Raw genomic sequence first — 20,654 nt, 5'->3', positions numbered from 1 at the left:
TATCTAATTATAATTGGATTAAAATTTTTTAAATGCTTGTTACTCTTAAAATTAGCTATTATTAGAATACAAATAAAAAATACTAACCAAGTTATATTTAGAAAAACTGCTCCTGCTATACAATAATTCATTAGTGGACCAAGTCTTCATACTCAGGTAAAATCGTGCCCACTCTTCTGCTCGACTCTTTTCAATGTACCTGAAGAAGATGATATAAATGAAAAAACAGATAAAAACATCCCCGATGGAGAAATTATGCAAAAAAAAACAAGCTAACATGGGGATTAAATCTACTAGAATAGAACATACATAGATTAACACAGAATTTCAATTCTGGGGGAAAAGTCTACAGAAAGAATTTGAAAACCAAGGTAAAATTGGCAATTTATTGTCCAGGTAGTCATCTTAGTCCACTTTCTGTTGCTGTAACAGAAATACCTGAGGCTAAGGACATTATAAAGAAAACAGGTTTCTTTAGCTTGAATAGGCTAAGGTATGTGGTGCTAGCATCAGCCTGACGGTGGTGAGGGCCTCATGGCACCACAATCGTGGGAGCAAGGCAGAGAAGCAGGTGACGTATGCAAGAAGGATTTGGGGGAGGCCCTAGATGATCCAGTCCCATGAGCCCTGACCCTTTCCCATGAGACAACACTAACACCCTCCTGAGGTGGGGCTCTCTTGACTTCATGACCTCACTATGTTCCACCAGGCCCCACCTCTTAGTTTCCACCACCTCACACCACACCACACTGGGGACCAAGCTTCCAGCACAGGAAGGAACCTTTGGGAGACAAACTAGAGCCAAACAACAGCAGTTCTACATGTTGTTCTGACAAGGGCAGTTGGAAGATACTCTCTTGCTGCTCAAGAGCTGCATTCCTGGATGGCGCCGCAGCTCAATAGGCTAATCCTCCACCTGTGGCGCCGGTACCCCGGGTTCTAGTCCTGGTCGGGGCGCTGGATTCTGTCCCGGTTGCCCCTCTTCCAGGCCAGCTCTCTGCTATGGCCCAGGAAGGCAGTGAAGGATGGCCCAAGTGCTTGGGCCCTGCACCCCATGGGAGACCAGAATAAGCACCTGGCTCCTGCCTTCGGATCAGCGTGGTGTGCCGGCTGCAGTGCGCCGGCTGTGGCAGCCATTGGAGGGTGAACCAACAGCAAAAGGAAGACCTTTCTCTCTGTCTCTCTCTCACTGTCCACTCTGCCTTTCAAAAAAAATAAAAAATAAAAATAGAAAAAAAAATTTTAAAAGAGCTGCATTGCCCTACTGGCCTATTTTTTGGGCTCACGAGAATTCTTATCCAGTACTCAAAACTCGGTGTGTCCAAGACGAGACTCATGTTCTTCCTTTCTTCCCTACCAGAACCCTTAGTTAACTTTGGATCCAGGTCATGATGCTGTATCTAGACTTGCACTGTCCAATACAGGAAAGTGGCCAGTACAAACTGAGATATGCTTTTAATATCAACTAAGACTGGACTTTGAAGACTCACTATGAATAAAGAATGTAAAATATCTCACTAGTAATTTTCATACAGGTAACTTGAAGTGGTCATATTTTTGAGTTACCAGATTGAAAATGTATTATTAAAAATAATTTCACCTATTTCTCACCTATTTCTTTTTTAATGTGGTTACTAGAAAATCTAAAATTCTGTGTGTGGCTCACATTTATATTGCATTATATTTGTATTAGACAGCAATGGTCTAAACCACTGAGCTAAGGGCTAGATTATAAAGCTAGCCATCAGACTGAATGCTGTACCCTAAGAATCCTGTAGAAAGAAGTGACAGAATGAGAGTAAAAAGGAGCTAGGGAAATAGTATGAACTGGGCTTGAGCTAGGGAAATAGTACGAACTGGGCTTGGCCTGCCTTTGGGAGTTGGAGAAAGAGACCTTCAGGCAGATACAGGGCACAAGCTGAGGAGAACCACAGACCAAAGATGAGAACACTGAGTTTTAAATGCCAGATTAGCTAGATCTGTGGTTCTGTGTTATCTCTTTTTTGCTTTTGCCAGAACCCTCAGCAGGGCCTCAGGCACTTTAACTACGTCTGAACAGGTCTACAAGGTACCAAACTTGAGCCAGTGTTAAAATGGCAGAGTGTGTTTTCCACACCAACAAGAGAACCAAGAGGGCAATGAACTTGAAGGGCAGAAATTAGCTGCCTTGTCCACCAGGAAAGCACCTTTTCATGGCAATCCTGGAGTTCTGGATTTTGGTAGTGGGTTTTGTTTGTATGTTTTACTTATTTTTATTTCAGAGAGAACAGGGAGGGAGAGAGTGATTGACTCAGAGAGAGCAACCATGCACTGGTTCATCCCCCAAATGTGCAAAATAGAATGCACCAGACTGAAGCCAAGAGCTGGGAACTCAATCCAGGCCTCCTATGGGTGGCAGAGACCCACCACTGGAGCCATCACTGTGCCTCCCAGGGTGCACGTTAGTAAGAAGCTGGGATGGAATGGAGCCAGGATTTGAAACCAGGCACTCTGATGTGGGATGCGGGCATCCCAGTGTGTGTCTTAACTGCTGGACTAAATGCCTGCCCCGGTGTATTCATTTTGGTTGTGCAGTTCAAAGATGGCATCATTCCCTCAAACCATTCTTAACTTAGAGCAAAACCCCAGAATGCCCCAGTTCCCACGTTTCCCTGGTCGTCATCTGAATTTGCCACACCTTTCGGAGTCCGTGCCTCCGATGCAGGGCTGTCATCACAGAGTTCCTGCATCCCTCCCCTGTGGCAGTGAACATGGCAGCAGCTGAAACCCAGCTGCTCTGACCTCCCTCCTGGCTCTACCCCACAGAAATCCCTGTCTGCCCCATTTTGCTTGAGCACCCTGAACTACTTGGCAACTGACCCTCTAGGTCTCCAAGGTCTGTCTTGACTTTCCGGTTTCTGTAACAAAAAGAACAATGGCTGCCTGGGGCCAGGATGGGGGTGTTACAAAGGGCACAAGGAACTTCTAGGAATGATGAATATTTTCATTATTTTGACTGTGGTGACAGATTATAGGTGCGGGCATGTACGTGTGTTTATCAAACCATGTACTTTAAGTGTGTCAATTATACTTGTAACTTCATAAGGTTGTTAAAAATCAGTATTAACATGTCTCCTCAAAATCAATTTCATCAAGCAAGAGGTCAATAATCAAATAACCTATCACCGACTCTAGCTACACGCATCCCTGGTAGGAAGAGTTTTCTGGGACAGACACATGTCAAGAAAGTCATTCGATCATTTCCTTTATGCACATTAAACTGTATTTCATTGTACTCATCAAAAGAGGAAGTCATCTGATAGACGGCTAAAACCAGTGGGCTGTCTTTCCACAGAAAGACGAAGCTCTAGTGCATAGAGAATACACTCGGAAAACGTCAGGACCTCAGGATAATTGAGCGGGTTCTTGGGTGTTGTTTCACAGAAGCAAAACTTGACAAGAGGATTCTTGTGCGTGTGACTTAAAGGAGGTGGGGTCAGCAGGACCAGGAAGGGGAAGAAGAGATGGGTCCAGCCCTGGCTTCATCCCACAGGGAGCTGGGAGGGCGTGAATGACACACTACATGGAGAAAGTTGGCTCCATGCAGCCCCTGGGCAGCCATCTTTGGCTATGAACCACACCCTGAGGATCCCAGGTGTAACCTCCCAGGCATTTCTTGGCATGGTTCCCATCAGCAAGGACAAGTCCTGAGAGAAGGTGGAGCTGTGAGCTGTTGGCAGCTGGTAAAGCCCTCGTGGCAGGCTGACTGCGAAGTGAGAATTCAGAACCACCATTTGCCAGTCACATAATCCAAGAAAAGTCAGTTAACTCTGCAGTTCAGTTTTCGCATCTGTACAATGGAGCTGATGAAGGCTGGTGCTGCGGTGTAGTGGGTTAACCTGCCTACAGCGCCGGCATCCCATATGGCCAGTTCGAATCCCAGCTACTCCACTTCTGATCCCGCTCCCTGCTAACGTGCCTGGGAAAGCAGGGGAGGATGGTCCAAGTCCTTGACCCCTGCCACCCACATGGGGGCCCCAGAAGAAGATTCTGGCTTCCTCGTGGCCATCGGGGGGAGGGAACAAGTGGATGAAAGCCCTCTCCCTGCCCCTCCCTCTCTCTTTGTAACTCTGCCTTTCAAATCAATCTTTTTTAAAAATGGAGTTCATGAGAGCAGTTACTTCACCTGCTTGTCAGTTACGCTAACACAGGAAGGCTTTCCGAGTACTTGATACTGACTCACCTAATGCCCTTACGACCACACCCGGCACACAGTAAGTGCTCAATAAAGACTACAAAGTGCGCTGTCGCAGCCGTCACCTCCTCAGAGAGGCCCACACCTGGCGCCTCCCTGACCAGGGGCTACGCAGGTGCCCTTCGCGGCTGGACGCCCCGGACGGAGCTCTCTGCCCCAACCTGACGACCCCAGGGCCGGGCCCGCCCAGGTGTGTCCGGCATCCCTTTGACAAGGTCCCCAAAGGTCGCCGTGCGTGTGTTTCTCTGGAAAGGGTGGGGCGTGTGCCCCTCCACCCTCCACAGGGAGACTGTTCACCCGCTTCTGACAGGAACAGCCGGCCCGGATTCACCGACGCCGGCAGGGCACAGCGTCCCCTGTCGCCGCCCAGAGGCGGCCATGGAAACTTCCAGACTTGCGCGCGCTAGCCTGAGGGCCGGGTCGGCACACAGGACTCCACACGCCTGCCTGGAAAGGGGCGGGGCCGCCGCGGGGCCGGGGCCGGGCGCCGTTACCTTTTCATGGCCAGGGTCAGTCCGCACACGTGCGCGAGCACCCGCGCGGCCCGCCGCAGCCTCCCCTCAGCCCCCGCCGCGGCGGCCATGGCTCCCGCGTCCCAGGACGCCGAGGCTCCGCGGGGCGGGGTCTGGAGGCCACGCCCTGGACACGCCCCCGGGCTCCGGGGCTCCGCCCAGTGGGGGCTGCGCATGCGCGTCTCAGAGGCGGGCGCTGCGGCGGGAGCAGGCGCTAGTTGTACGGCGTGGGAGCGTTTAAACATTGATGTTATTATTTATATATATAGGAGACTAAGAAGGGTAAGCTGCGGAGGCAGAATGTGACATTTGCATTGTTCTCCAAGCCATACGGAGCTTCTAAATGAAGGCGGCTGAGCGAGCGTGGAATGCAGGCAGAGCCAAGGGGACCAGGGAGCTCGCGGGGCTGCAGCGTGGCCTCCTTATAGTCCTTAACGTTAAGGAACCTAAGGACGGATTTACTTTGTGGGCACAGAGGGCTGCAGTCGTCACCTTGTCTCATCAGAAGCCTCGGGGGTATTAGAGATACGCGTGCTCTCCTAAGCAAATTCATTTAAAAATACACTTAGGATGGCCACCGCTGCTCGTGTCATTCACTTCTGACGTCAGGTGGCAATGTATAAACTTGGAAGAAAGAAAAAGAAAGTTGGAAGACCCCCAGGGCCAAGGACCCCAGCAGAGACTCAAGGCCAGACCTCAAGGGGAGATCTTCAAACAGTCCGTGGAAAATGTGTGGTGTTTAAAGACCTATGCATGGATTTCAAAATATTTTGCACCAAAATAAGCCTATGAATTCCACTTTCTCATGAGCTTTTTGAAGTCCCTTCACATACAGTGCATCTCGGATACCTTGAATGTCCCATTGCCTATAAGTAAGGAGTTGTCTGTAGTGTTTCATCCTCAGTAATGAATTTATGATTTCAGCGCGGTGCGCCGGCCGCAGCAGCCATTGGAGGGTGAACCAACGGCAAAGGAAGACCTTTCTGTCTGTCTCTCTCACTGTCCACTCTGCCTGTCAAAAATAAAAAAAATAAATAAATAAATTCACAAAATAAAATCTCATATAACTTTCTTGCTATAAGAAAATTCATGTAAAATGACAAATCTATGAAACCCACTAGGGCCGGCGCCATGGCTCACTAGGCTAATCCTCCGCCTGCGGCGCCGGCACACGGGGTTCTAGTCCCGGTCGGGGCGCCGGATTCTGTCCCGGTTGCCCCTCTTCCAGGCCAGCTCTCTGCTGTGGCCCGGGAAGGCAGTGGAGGATGGCCCAAGTACTTGGACCCTGCACCCGCATGGGAGACCAGGAGAAGCACCTGGCTACTGGCTTCGGATCAGCGCGGTGCGCCGGCCGCAGCGCACCGGCTGCGGCAGCCATTGGAGGGTGAACCAACAGCAAAGGAAGACTTTTCTCTCTCTCTCACTGTCCACTCTGCCTGTTCAAAAAAAAAAAGAAAAAAGAAACCCACTATTGCTTGTATAACTCAATTTAGTTTTTTGAAAAAGCCCAGGATGGTTACAGGGATGCCTGTGTCTTTAAGATTTAAGCTGATTCTGAATCTGACGTAGGTAATGATCGTGAACGTCATAGCCCTACCCAGTTAGTTCTCAGCACGCACTGACTTTTCTTGTGCAGAATCAGCTCTGATCAAGCCGATCGCTCCCCTAGAAACTGAAGCAGGCTTTTTATCCTGAGGCTGTTCTCTGTTGCAATGAATGACTCCACCTTGTCCATTGTCCGACGCAAGGAGAATCATTTTTGTCTCCTCCCTATTCCAGCACCTCTCAAATCCATTCTCTCTGCCACTACCACATAGATGCTTATAAAACGCAAATCTGTACACATAAGAGTCTTGCTAAAAATCCTTAAATGGCTCCCCACTGGCCGGAGGATAGTCCTGACTCGCGTACTGGATGTTAAAGTCTCCTTCAAGTGATCTCTGTCCTCATGCAGCCATACTTCCTGCCATTGTGCCTTCCCAAGGACACTCACTGTTCACAGTTTGGATGCCAGGCCATAGCCAGGCCCCCAACCCCACCGCCTCCGATGTGGATTTTATCAAGCCCCGGTCTCTCTCTCTCAGCTCACAGTTCCTCTGACATCACTTTGATGATAACGAGTAAACTCCCTACTAAGGGTATCTCAGTAAAATAAGGGAGTGGTACCAGGGTCCAGCCAGGCCACAAGATTCAGAATTCAATTGTCACCTTGGTAGTTCACATTCTCCCACTAGACTCTGTTTTGAGATACTCCACAGGAACTACAGACGCTCACCACATACAGCACTGCCCACCTCCCTGTAGACCCCAACAGACTGGATGCCAACTTTGCCATCATAGCATCTTCAAAGAATACACTGGCCTCCTATCACGGACCAATCCAAGGAAGACCACAACACTGTGGACCAGCCAGAGACCAGCACAAGAGCTGAGCAGTCACTGCTCAACACTCATTTTAATCTCTAGGATTTGCAGCCCTCAAACCCTTGAGGAGTTCAGGACGCGAGCAATAGTTGCCTGACTCCCAGCTCTGCACCTTGCAAAATAAACTTCTACTGTCTCTGCCACCCTGGTGTCAGGGCTTGCCTTGCTGTGCACTGGGCCAGTGGGCCCAGGTTTTCTGGGGTTCTATAAGGCTTAGCAGATGCTCAATAGGAAGTAGTTACAAACTCCCGAGGCTCTCGGCTCTTGGAACGGAGATGGATTGAGGTGAAAACAGTTTTCCTGACCTCAAAAAAGCCTCATTAGCTGGGAGGTAATTTGGCCTCCTCTGTGCCTCAATTTCACCACCTAAATATACTTGACAGAATTAATGTGGTCAAAGGATAGACACAAAAGTGTTGGAAAAAATGTGGCCTTTCGAAATGATATATTCTTTTGATTATCATTTGTTTTAAGAAACGTGATATTAAAACATTTAACTATCTGAAACTCTTTGCCTGTGATTTGTATATCCTCTGAAAAATGTGTCTGAATCCTTTGCCATTTCTTAACTGTTTTGTTGTTGCGTTCTTAAGCTCCTGAATATTAGTCCTTTGTCAGATGCATCCTTTACAGATATTTCCTCCTGGTCTGTTGGTTGTCTCTTCACTTTGTTGATGGTTCCCTTTGCTGTATAGAAGCTTCTTAGTTTGGTGTAAGCTCACTTGTCCAGTTCTACTTTCATTACTTTTGCTTTTGGGAGTCTTAGCCAAAAAGTTATTGCCTATGCCAATGTCCTGGAGTATTTCCCTTATGCTTTCTTTTAGTAGTTCCATAGTTTCAGGTCTTACATTTAGGTCATTGACCCATTTTGAGTTGATTTTTATATAGGATGTAAGGAAGGGGTCTACTTTTAAACTTCTCCTGCATGTAGAAATCCAGTTTTCCAACATTATTTATTAAAGAGACTGCCCTTTCTCCAAGGAATGTTTTAGCACCTTTGTCAAAGAAATGTTGGTTGTAGAAGCTTGAATATCTGGTGTCTCTTTTCCGTTTCATTGGTCTAGTGTTGTGCTGTGTTGGTGATAATATGCCTGTGGTATATCTTCAAATATAGTCTTGTGATGCCTCTAGCTTTGTTTTTATTGTTCAAGATTGCTTTGTATATTCAGGGTCCTTTTTATTTTCACATAAATTTTAGGATTTTTTTCCCTAATTCTGTGAAGGCTGTCATTGGTACTTGGAGAGAAATGAACTCTAAATCTGCAAATTGCTTTGGGTGGCAAGGACATCTTGATAGTATTAATTCTTTAGTTCATGAAGATAGGATGTCTTTGTGTCTTCTGTTTCTTTCAATTCTTTCATTAGTAATTTTCACTGGGGAGGTCCTTCACATCAATTTATCCCAAAGTATTTAATTTTTTGTACATATTGTGAATGAGATTTTTCTTGTAAGTTCTTTCTCAGCAAGATCACTGTGAATGTATAAAAATGCTACTGATTTTTGTGTGTCGAGTTTGTAGTCTGCATCACTGCTGAATTCTCTTATCAGTTCTAATAGTCTCTCTCTCTCTCTCTTTTTTTTTTTTTTTTTGATAGGCAGAGTTAGACAGAGCGAGAGAGACAGACAGAGAGAAAGGTCTTCCTTCCATCAGTTCACCCCTCAAATGGCTGCTACAGCTGGCATGCCATGCCAATCCGAAGTCAGGAGCCAGGTGCTTCCTCCTGGTTTCTCATGCGGGTGCAGGGCCCAAGCACTTGGGCCATCCTCCACTGCACTCCCGGGCCACAGCAGAGAGCTGGACTGGAAGAGGAGCAACCAGGACAGAACCGGTGCCCCAACCGGGACTAGAACCCAGGGTACCAGCACCACAGGCAGAGGATTAGCCTAGTGAGCCACAGCGCTGGCCTCTAATAGTCTCATGACAGAGTCTTTTGGTTCTCCGATCTATAGAATCATGTGGTCTGCAAACAGAGATAATGTGATGTCCTCCTTTCTGATTTGCATACCTTGTATTTCTTTGCCTAATGGCTCTGGCTAACACTTCCAGAACTATATTGAATAAAAGTGGCAAGAAAATGGACATCCTTGTCTGGCTCCAGAACTTCCAGAAATGCTTCCAGATTTCCACCATTCAACATGAGGTTGACTGTGGTCTTGTCATAGACAGCCTTTCCTATGATGAATATTCAAATGACCAACATGGGCAGTATCGCTAGTCATCAAGCAAATGCAAACACAAACACAATGAAATAGCCTCTCAGTCACTTAGAATGCCTGTTATCAAAGATCAAAAACTATCAAATGCTGGTGAGGAAGTAGAGAAAAGGGAACTCTTATACAATGCAGATGGGCATAAAACTTACTACAGCCATTATGGAAGAGTATGGTGACTGATCAAAAAACTGAAAATAGATCTATCATGTGACCGAGCTGTGCCGCTTCTGGGATTATATCTGTAGGAAATGAAGTCATCACAGAGAAGAGATACCTATACTCCCGTATTTATTGCAGCCCAGTTCACAGTAGCAAGGGTATGGAATCGGCCTAGATGTCCCTCAACAGACAGTGTGGTAAATACATTATGGACTATTACTCAGCCACAAAGAAGAAAGTAATTCTGACATTTACGACAAAATAATTGGAACTGGAGTGAATGAAACGTAATTGACTCAGCTGATCTTCCTTCAGTTGTATTTTCAGTTGACAATAATGTATAATTATGGGGCATTATGTGGTGTTTCAACACACATATTCATTGTGGAATGATCCAGTCAGGCTAATTAACATATCCACCACCTAAAATACTTACCATTTCTTTGCGATGAGACATTTAAAATCATTTTAAACTGAGGGTTCAATATTAATTGCAGTCACCATGCTGTGCAATAGATAATCAAACTATTCCTCCTGTCCACCTGAAACTTGTACCCTTTGGCCAGATGGCTGATGTAGATTTAGATCCTCAGCCCATAGAGGGAAACTACAGTTCCTCTGCAGAGTCCCAGAAATCTCTGGAGTTGGCAGCGCCAGGTACTTCCACTGGTATGGGCAAAATCAGGGCTCTTGAAGTTTGTTTAGGGAGCAGTTAGATCCTCAGATCACCCTCATCTACTCCACGCAACAAATCAAATGCTTCTCCAACACCCCACCCAAACACCAGAGGTTTACTTGCTGGAGACAGAAAACAGTGTCTGGACTAGGAGATATTAAGTACAGTGAGGGGGTACTATCCTGAAGTTCAAGAAATAAACAGAACACCTGCACACTGAATGTTGAGCACATCCTACACTACCCCAGTTCCTTTTCTTAAAGACAGCCAGGGCTGTATCTTTCAAGCAGGAAACATGCGTAATCTAAATTAATAAAGATACCCACAGAATGTCCCTGAAAAATCACCCTCTAATGAATCCCATAGACCAGGTGCCCAGGGTTGCCAGACTGCTCAGAGCTCTTGCATATGAGCAAATGGCCAGGGATTCTCAGGTAGCTGAAGGAAAGCTGCAGCATAAAAGAGATAAAAACAATGGCATGGTGGGGGGTGGGGGGGGACTGGTACCTTGGAGAAATAGAGACCACTATGGCACAATAATGGCTTAAATAACTATAATTACTGCATTCAGAAGGAAAAGTTGTTATAGCCATTTAAAAAAAGTGGGTAAGTTGTTCTCTTTAAAAAGCAGCATCCAAGAAGCCAACAGTTATTGAACGTCACGTGTATAGTAGCAGAAATAAAAGCTCAATAGAAGGATTGGAAGTTAAAGAAGTCTTCCAGAAAGCAAACAGCTAAAACACATACAGTGCTTGCTCCGGCAGCATATGTGTTAACTGAGAATGAGGCAGAGATTAGCATGTCCCTGGCAAGGATAACACACAAATCCATGAAACATTCCATATTTAAAAAAGTAAAGAACATAGCAAGTGTTGGCAAGAAGATGGGAAAGTTGGAACACTTGTGCATTGTTGGCAGGAGTGTGAAATAGTGCGAGCACTGTGGAAAATGGTGTGACAGGTTCCTTCCTGCAGAAGGAAACATGGCTGCAGTGTGATCCAATAATTCCGATTCTGGAATTGAAGGATTGAATGAAGGGACCCAAACAGATATGTGTATAGCCATGTTCATAGTAGCTTTACTCACAATAGTCAAGATGTGTAAGTAATGCCTACTGATATGCACATGAGTAAAAAAAAAATGTGTGGAGGGGGGCGGCGCTGTGGTACAGGTTAATCCTCTGCCTGTGGCACCTGCATCCCATATGGGTGCTGGTTCAAGTCCAGGCTGCCCCTCTTCCAATCCAGGTCTCTGCTGTGGCCTGGGAAAGAAGTGGATGGTCCAGGTCCCTGCACCCTCATGGAGACCCAGAAAAAGCTCCTGGCTTCTGGCTTCAGATCGGCACAGTTCCAGCCATCGCTGCCATCTGGGGAGTGAATACTTCTTGTGTATTTTGTACTGAGTCCTCTAACCTACCTATGATTGTCTTTTAGTAACAGAAGGCATTGTCATTTCAATTCAATGCAAGTCACCAATCTAATATTAATTTTAATGTTAATTTTTCCATTAGGAAAATGATATCACCAATAAGAGCAGTTAGCCAAAGCAATGATTTATGATTCTGATACTTGAGAATTTACAGTGAAACCCTATGTGCCCAGTGCCTCCAGCAGCGCCCTATTAGTTATCAGCTGAACGAATACTAATGGGCATCTATAAAGCACCGTAACGATCTGTCATCAGTGTGTCCTCCGACAGTGACAAAGCACCTTTTCCCAGACTGGAAACTGCTGGATCACTCATCGGTCTTAGAGCTCTAATTAAGATAGACTGTGCTTTTAAGGCATCATCCATTACCACAACAACGACCAGAATCTCAGCCCCGCTGTGTGTTTCTCGAGGGCAAGGGGTACAGCCCTGCACACATAGATGGCATTCTTTAAGCAGTTACAGCAATTGTTCATGAATCAAGGATGGAATCATGGAATGTTAAAGCTGACACAGGTCTTAGGGGTCCATGGTTCTAACTACCTATTGTTCAATAATGGAAATATTAATGAACATGTGTGTGTACGTTTATGTCGGATATTTCATGTGCATTTATGCAAAGCAGCATGTAATATACTATTATTGCCCCATACTACAGCTAAGGAAAAAGATCACAGAAGCCAAACAACACACCAAAGGTGCCAGGTCATTCACTGGTGCTTATACTGGGACAGCAACCAAGGTGCCTGGGGTCCAGAGCTTGCACTCTGCTGAAAGTCAGACAGGTGTTAAGGGACTTCTATGCAATTGCGTGGCCAGGCCTGGAGCTCAGATTGGCTGACTTCTGAAAGCCACTGCTCATCACAGGCCCCCAGCACATGCTAAATGAGGGGACTTCAGAAAGTTTGTGGGAAATGGAATTAAAAGATAAGTTGAGGGGCTGGCATTGTGGCATAGCAGGTTGGACTGCTGCCTGGACACAGGCAACCCATATGGGCTTGGTTAATATCCCAGCTGTTCTACTTCTGATCCAGCTCCCTGCTAATGTGCCTGAGAAGCCAGCAAAAGATGGCGCAAGTACTTGGCTCCTGCACCCATGTGGGAGACTTGGGTGAAGCTCATGGCTCCTGGCTTTGGTCTGGCCCAGCCCTGGCTATTGCAGCCATTTGGGGAGTGAACCAGCTAAATGAGGATCTGTGTGTATGTGTGTGTTGTGTGTGTGTGTATGCGTGCGTGTGTCTCCTTCTCTCTCTGTAACTCTGCCTTTCAAATATATGAAAATAAAAAGATAGGTTTATTTTGGTGCAAAAAAAAACTTTGAAAAGCATGTACAATTTTTTCATAAACTATAAATACTTTCCATGAACTTTTTGAAGACCTTGAGTATATGTGGATTTCATATTTTTTGGTACCAAAATAAACTTACCTTTTAATTCCCTTTTCTACAAACTTATTGAAATACCCTCACATTTTGAGCTAAAACTAAGTTTTGTCTAGTGATGCTCTTGATTATAATTTCTCAATTTTATATAGTAAAATTTCAAAAATCTCCCCATGTAAATTACTCATACAAAATTATCTCTCTTTTTTTTAACTTTTATTTAATGAATATAAATTTCCAAAGCACAGCTTATGGATTACAATGGCTTTTCCCCCCCATAACTTCCCTCCCACCTGCAACCCTCCTCTCTCCCACTCCCCTTCCTCTTCCATCCACATCAAGATTCATTTTCAACTATCTTTATATACAGAAGATCAATTTAGCATATACTAAGTAAAGCTTTCAACAGTTTGCACCCACACAGAAACACAAAGTGAAAAATACTGTTTGAGTACTAGTTATAGCATTAAATCACGATGTGCAGCATATTAATGACAGAGATCCTACATGAGGAGTAAGCACACAGTGACTCCTGTTGTTGACTTATCAAATTGACACTCTTGTTTATGGCATCAGTAATCACCCTAGGCTCTTGTCATGAGTTGCCAAGGCTATGGAGGCCTTTTGAGTTTGCTGGCTCTGATCATATATAGACAAGGTCATAGTCAAAGTGGAAGTTCTCTCCTCCCTTCAGAGAAATGTACCTCCTTCTTTGATGGCCCCATTCTTTCCACTGGGATCTCACTCGCAGAGATCTTTCATTTAGGTTTTTTTGTTTTTTTTTTTTTTCTTTTTCTTTTTCTTTTTTTCCACAGTGTCTTGGCTTTCCATGCCTGCTATACTCTCATGGGCTTTTCAGCTGGATCCGAATGCCTTAAGGGCTGATTCTGAGGCCAGAGTGCTGTTTAGGACATCTGCCATTCTATGAGTCTGCTGTGTATCCCGCTTCCCATGTTGGATCTTTCTCTCCCTTTTTTATTCTATCAGTTAGTATTAGCAGATACTAGTCTTGTTTGTGTGATCCCTTTGACTCTTAGTCCTATCATTATGACCAATTGTGAACAGAAATTGATCACTTGGACTAGTGAGACGGCATTGGTACATGCCACCTTGATGGGATTGAATTGGAATCCCCTGGCAAGTTTCTAACTTTACCATTTGGGGCAAGTCCAATTGAGCAAAATTATCTCTCTTAAACATACATCTGAGAACTGAGAAAAGCTGTTTCCCATTATCTTCCATTTCATAAATAGAGAGACTCAGATCCATAAAGAAATAATCCAAGGCCATTCCACAGCTAAGGCAAGACAGGGAGCTGGGACCAGGCCTCCGGCATCCAGGGCAGGGCTGCCTCCCCACATCCTGGTTCCCTGTTGTTCACAGAGGTCCCTGTCTCCAATGCTCTAAAAATCCATGATCCAGACATTGCCTTCTGGAAGTTTCCATGTCCCTCAGTTTCATTTGTATTTCCAAATACTTCCCATCTCTGGTTTACTCCCTGTCTATTACTGTCCAAGGTATGCACATCCCAAGGTTAGCTCTTTGCCACCCATCCCCTTCCACTTGCTTGGTGGAAAGCTTGGACCATTGCCACCACCCTTGTCTCCTAACACTGCTGAGGTCTCTTCCTTCCAAGGAGAAGGTAAGAGGCTGCATGGCCTCCACTGCATGGTAGCCACCATAGCCGCTCCAGCACTAAATCCACAGGGCCTCCACACTGTGCTGCAGGGGATATGGGCTTCCCAACAGCTGTCCCAAAGCAGGAAGGAACCAACAGGTAAGCCCATCTCATTCCTTCCCCACCATGGACCGCTTGAAGACACAGTGAATCCGTGTAGCCCATCTGGAGATGTGCTTGTGCGGTAGCACTCCAGCCTCACCCTGGCTGCATCCTCCATTAAACGTTAGCACAAGTCCCTTTGCTATGCTCTGGTTCCTACCCAACTTGCCTCGTGAACACTTCATAGCAATATAGCGTGAATGGGCAGGCAGGTAGTTAGGCCTAGGAGAGCTGGAACTCTTGCCAGCCTGGCAATGCAATGTTTTCTCCCTCCCTGTCCATCTGAAGTGCCCGCCTTCCTGGGATGCACTTGTCTCATCCAGACCCAGGAAGGATAAGGCACCCTTATGCTCACATTTGCATGTACCAGTGCCATCTCACTAGTCCAAGTGATCAATTTCTGTTCACAACTGATCACACTGATAGGTCTAAGAGTCAAAGGGATCACATAAACAAGACTAGTGTCTGCTAATACTAACTGATAGAATAAAAAAGGGAGAGAAAGATCCAACATGGGAAGCGGGATACACAGCAGACTCATAGAAAGGCAGATGTCCTAAACAGCACTCTGGCCTCAGAATCAGCCCTTAAGACATTCGGATCTGGCTGAAAAGCCCATGAGAGTATTTCAGGCATGGAGTTTACAAGGCAGTGTAACCCTTCAGGTTTCAGCAGACTTTTCCCCAGGAGTGTGGAATCTTCAGATTGCTGTTAAGTTTGATGCTGAAGGCCAGGATAGCCAGCTGTTGAGCAGCCACTCTGATCCAGGGGGAGAGAAGAGGCTTAGCTGATAGGAAGAAAAGCTCAGGAAAACAGCTGGGAGCCCTGGAAGTTGAGCCAGCGGCACACGGCTCTGGGTGTGGACGGGGCCCAGGCTGAGAAGAAATCAGGCACGGGCAGAGCTGGCGAGAGTCCAAGTTCTGACGGCTGCTGAGCACTTCCTGACAGGTGCTACTGAAGAGGCTTTGCAAGGGTTAGCTGAGCCTACTACAAATTACAAAGCAGGTGATGCTATTGTCCTCATTCCACAGACCAGGAATCACAGACAAGTTCAGTAGCTTGCCCAAGGCCACCCAGGACACAGTCCAATCGAGCGCACTCCAGAATACTCATTTATCCACAACAGCTCTGCAGTAGGTCAGGGACAGGCGCTCACTCTTCTACTCCTGACTGTGACACAGGCGCTGGCCTCTGCTGGGTAGGGGGCTTATGAGTAGCCTTGCTGAGGCAGTGCGGAAGGAGAGTGCGTGGATTGGATAGATCACTGGCCTGGCCAGACAGGAGAGGTCAGCACTTGACCCTGGCAGGCGACCCAAACCTGAACAATGTCAGGGCCCTTTCCATCAACAGCTGAGCCACACCCCAGTTACCTCCTGACACCGGGCATAAGCAAGCACTGTTTTCACCAGCTCAAGCGGCCATCCTTTTTCTTCTTTTTTTTTTTTTTAAGATTTTTATTTATTTATTTGAGAGGTAGAGTTACAGTCTGAGAGAGGAAGAGACAAAGAGAGAGGTCTTTCATCAGCTGGTCCACTCTCCAAATGGCCGCAACAGCCAGAGCTGCACCAATCTGAAGCCAGGAGCCAGGAGCTTCTTCCGGGTCTCACACATGGGAGCAGGAGCCCAAGGACTTGGGCCATCTTCTACTGCTTTCCCAGGCCATAGCAGAGAGCTGTATGGGAAGTGGAGCTGCCAGGATATGAACCGACGCTCACATGGGATGCTGGAGCCGCAGGTAGAGGCCTAGCCTATTTCGCCACAGCACCCGCCCCTCAAGTGATCGCCTTGACTGCTCCTGAACCTCTGCTTCCGCCTACTGATAAAAATCACATCCTTGGGTGGAAATTTACCGTGCTAAAGAAACACAGTGTATGTTAGAGCTCTCCTGGTTGCACCTGCGTCAATACAGACCCACCTGGACGTGATAAACGCCCTCCCAGGAGTTAAGGCAGCCACCCTGAGTTGGAAAACATTGATAACAAAATCCACCTCAGCCTCCGGGCACAGCAGCTGCTCAGCTTCTGAGCCTGCCTGTGCCCTGCCTGTTCGAGGCACACGCTTGTTCTGCCCAAAATTCCTTTCTTCCCAGTGGCTTTTGTCTGTGGCCCATCCTTCAGTTCCGTCCTGCATCAGCGACAAGAACCCAGACCCTCGCCACCACCCCAGGCTCCCCACACTCCCAGGAGGGGTTCCTGTGGAAGACTTGCAGGGCTGGAGAGGGAAAACACGCCCCTCTTCTCCCTGCTCCGGTGAGCCACGCCCCAGCCACGCTTCCACGCCCAGGCGGTGCAGAGCAGCCGAGTCCGGCCACAGTGTCCTTCATCACCTTTTCATCAGGGACTTCAGCACCAGCCGTCTGAAGGCCCCGCCTCAGGTGCCGAGGTTCAAGGCCCCAGGGCCCCTCCTGGAACCCAGGAACAGCAGCCCAGCCCAGCAGCTTCTGCAGAGACCCCCGTGCCAGCGCCAGGGGCCCTTCTCAGAATGTTGACGTTGCAATCATTGCACCTGCTTTCCTTTGCGTCCCCAGTCCTGCGGGTGGGTGTTGCTTCCTGCAGTTGCTATGTCCATGCTCCGAGCTCTTCTTCTGCCTATCTTTTTTTAATAAAATATTTATTTCTTTACTTGAAAGGCAGGTTTACAGAGAGAGAAAGAGGAGAGACAGAGAGAGACAGAGGTCTTCCGTCTGCTGGTTCACTCCCCCAAATGGCCACAATGGCTGGGACTGGGCTAGTCTGAAGTCAGGAGCCAGGAGCTTCTTCTGGGACTCTGACGCGGGTGCAGGGGCCCAAGGACTTGGGCTGTCTTCTGCTGCTTTCCCAGGCACATTAGCAGGGAGCTGGATCGGAAGTGGAGCAGCCGGGACTCGAACCAGCATTCATATGGGGTGCAGGCACTGCAGACTTTACTGTCTATGCCACGGCGCTGGCCCCTTCTTCTGCCGTGCTAGTTAAGGCAATTCTTGGTAATCAAATTTAATACAATTCTTGGTATTAAGTTTTGTTTTCTTTTTCTTTTTTTTTTTTGACAGGCAGAGTTAGACAGTGAGAGAGAGAGAGACAGAGAGAAAGGTCTTCCTTCTATTGGTTCACCCCCCAAATGGCCACTACAGCCGGTGCGCTGCACTGATCTGAAGCCAGGAGCCAGGTGCTTCCTCCTGGTCTCCCATGCTGGTGCAGGGCCCAAGCACTTGGGCCATCCTCCACTGCCTTCCCGGGCCACAGCAGAGAGCTGGACTGGAAGAGGAGCAACCAGGACAGAATCCGGCACCCCAACCGGGACTAGAACCCAGGGTACCGGTGCTGCAGGCAGAGGATTAGCCTAGTGAGCCGCGGTGCTGGCCAAGTTTTGTTTTCAAGTAATTATTTTCTGCCTCTTGACTAGAGCCTGCCCAACACACCACCGTAGGGTTAATCCTAGCACTTGGGTTTGCATTGCAGTTTAATCATTTATTAATAGCTCAGGGGATACTGCCAAGGCAGAGAGAGATGCGTGTGAAACAAAGCCAGTAAAAATTCTGGGAAAATAGATTCAGATCAACTTACGATGATTGTCACTCTTGAGAACGTCATGCTGATGTCCTTACACCTGCCAACTCCTCTTCTGCAGCAGTGACCTTCTGGGCCTTCACTCCTCGTCAGTCAACACAGGAGACGCGTCCAGTGTCTGCTGTCAACGAAGGCCACGATGCAATTCTGATCTTGGGAAAACTGAGAGGGCTTCAAAATCATATGCAGAAGACAGAGCAAGAGCTTGCCGGGGAGAGAGTATCTGTATCTCCCTAGCACAGGAGAAACACTCAGGGAATCTAGGAATTTCTGTGACGATGGCAGGTGAAAAACCCGAGAGAGGGGGCAAAGGATCTGGGTGCTTTTTAAAAAAAGATTATTAGTATAAAGGGGATAGATTTCATGTATTTCACAGGTACAATTCTAAGAAAATAACCTCCCTCCTCCTCTCCTTCCCTTTCTTGTTTTTCTATTTTTTTTATTTTTGCAAAAACATATATCTATAATCACAGGCTGAATGTACCACTAACGATAATATTCAACAAGTAAAAAGTAGGAAGACCATAGTTCCACAGGAATATAAACAAGAGCTAAAAACAACTAATCCCAACTCCGCCACTTGGTACTAACTTGGTGACCTCGGGGAAAGCATTAAGTTCTATGAGTCTCAGTGTCTGTATCTGCCAAATAGGGTTGTTAATAACATTTATTGTGTCTACGTCACTCAATATTTATCCATCACCTATAAGCAAGATCATGTCACAGGTCTCCCGGGATATACAAAGACAAGTAAGAAGTCCTTGCCCTACAGGCGTTTATAATCCATTATTTTTGTATGAATTTCCTGGACAGGAAATTAGAAATTAGCCTTTCTGTGTGAGAGGGGTCTAAGGAAAACAAAGAACCTGTGGAAAAGAATCAAGCAACTTATGCACACGTTGAAAACAGCCCAGTATTTTACCCTACCAAGTCCTGCCCATATCCCAGTAACTTTATAGGTGGTTCCAATTCTTCCAGATGGCTACCCAGCCTGATAACATTGGGTAATAAAACCTTCACAGCCTTCCCCCAAGGAAGGGCACCCTAGGGGAATCTCTTCTGCCCAGTGCCAGCTGGGCTACCCAGCCCGATAACACTGCGTACTAAAACCTTAGGAGGAATTTTACATATTTCACGCTCAGCAAACCCTTTTGTGCAGGAGAAGAGGGAGGGAGGGAAAGAGAGACGGCAGGAAGAACCGGACCCCACGCCCTTCTAAGCCCCAGTCTGTATACAGACCTCACTCTCAGCCCTTTCCTGAGATGACTCCCTGGCCTGTCAGGTGTATTCTCTCCATTAAACTACGTAACCTTGCTTCCCAAGTCTGAACTGCTGGGCACTCTCTCCCAGATTCCACCAGGAGCGGTGCCCATCTGTTCTGGCAGATGCCCTACCCACACAAACCTCGCCACCTTGCTGACCACTCCTCTCTGTCTCACGTCTGAATTAGTTTTTTCCTTCAATCACACACGTCTAGACCACATAGGAGAGATGACACTGTTACTTCATCTCCATTTACAATGGCCCAATATTATTTTATCCCATGCACACTGAATTCCTTCTTGTGTGAAGACAAGAACCTGTATTCCACCCACGTCCGCTAGCATTCGGCAGTTCTCAAACTCCAGCCGCCAGGCACCAGGCTGGGAACCACGAGCACAGAGATGTGTATCCCATGGTTCCTTTCTCCGAGGGGATACAGTCTAGAGGGGAGACGAGAGGAGGGCGGAGAACCCGGAATGAGAAGCAGGTGTGTGATTAGAGGTTGAACCTACTCAGGTAAAGAAGTAGAAGGTCTACACCCACTTGAGCGCGTCTGCAGGGGCCTGGCAAATCTGGTGAGGTTTGAACTGACCACGAACGATGACTTAAAGAAGGAAAGACGGAGGCTGTGGCCGTAAGGTGAGCAGGGCAAGCTGTGGTCAGGGCCTGGTGGAGTGGAGTTGGCAGAAGTCGGGAAAGAAGATCTTAATACAAGTAAGGGAACGATGAGGAGAATCCCTGGGCGGAGGTCATTAAAGTAACTGAGCGCCCCTGGTGAGGACACAGGTGGTACCTGAGACAGGCATGGAGCCTGCTTCCAAGGAGTTTGGATTAGTGAGGTTTGGGGGGAAGAGGGGAAGGAAAGTTGTCAAAATCTACTAATTATATTGATAGATATTTGAGATTCACAAGGCCAGCAAGTGGGGAGACAACTACCATTAAAATAGGGCTGTTGTGCTCCCAGATCTCACAAGAGGGGGTCACAGCATTCCACAACATGGGGGCACCAGGCTTGGTCAGGAGGCAGAGGGAGGGGA

At 47.1% G+C, this 20,654-nt stretch overlaps 1 protein-coding gene across 1 annotated transcript in view; it reads right to left on the bottom strand.

Annotated features, from left to right (window-relative positions):
* Window positions 1-4,991, bottom strand: part of LOC133765372 (cyclic nucleotide-binding domain-containing protein 2-like) — a 108,003-nt gene extending 103,012 nt beyond the window's left edge. Inside the window, exons 1-2 of the mRNA XM_062198941.1 lie at window positions 4,729-4,991; window positions 88-199 (exon numbers count right to left, since the gene is read on the bottom strand). Coding sequence (XP_062054925.1) covers window positions 88-199; window positions 4,729-4,991 — 375 coding nt within the window. The remainder of the gene's footprint in view (window positions 1-87; window positions 200-4,728) is intronic.
* Between the last annotated feature and the right edge of the window lie 15,663 nt (window positions 4,992-20,654).

This window comes from Lepus europaeus, chromosome 8, assembly GCF_033115175.1.
Source record: "Lepus europaeus isolate LE1 chromosome 8, mLepTim1.pri, whole genome shotgun sequence".
Classification (NCBI taxonomy): domain Eukaryota; kingdom Metazoa; phylum Chordata; class Mammalia; order Lagomorpha; family Leporidae; genus Lepus; species Lepus europaeus.
The sequence above is the reverse complement of the archived record's forward strand: the minus strand, read 5'-3'. Positions and strand labels throughout refer to the sequence as shown.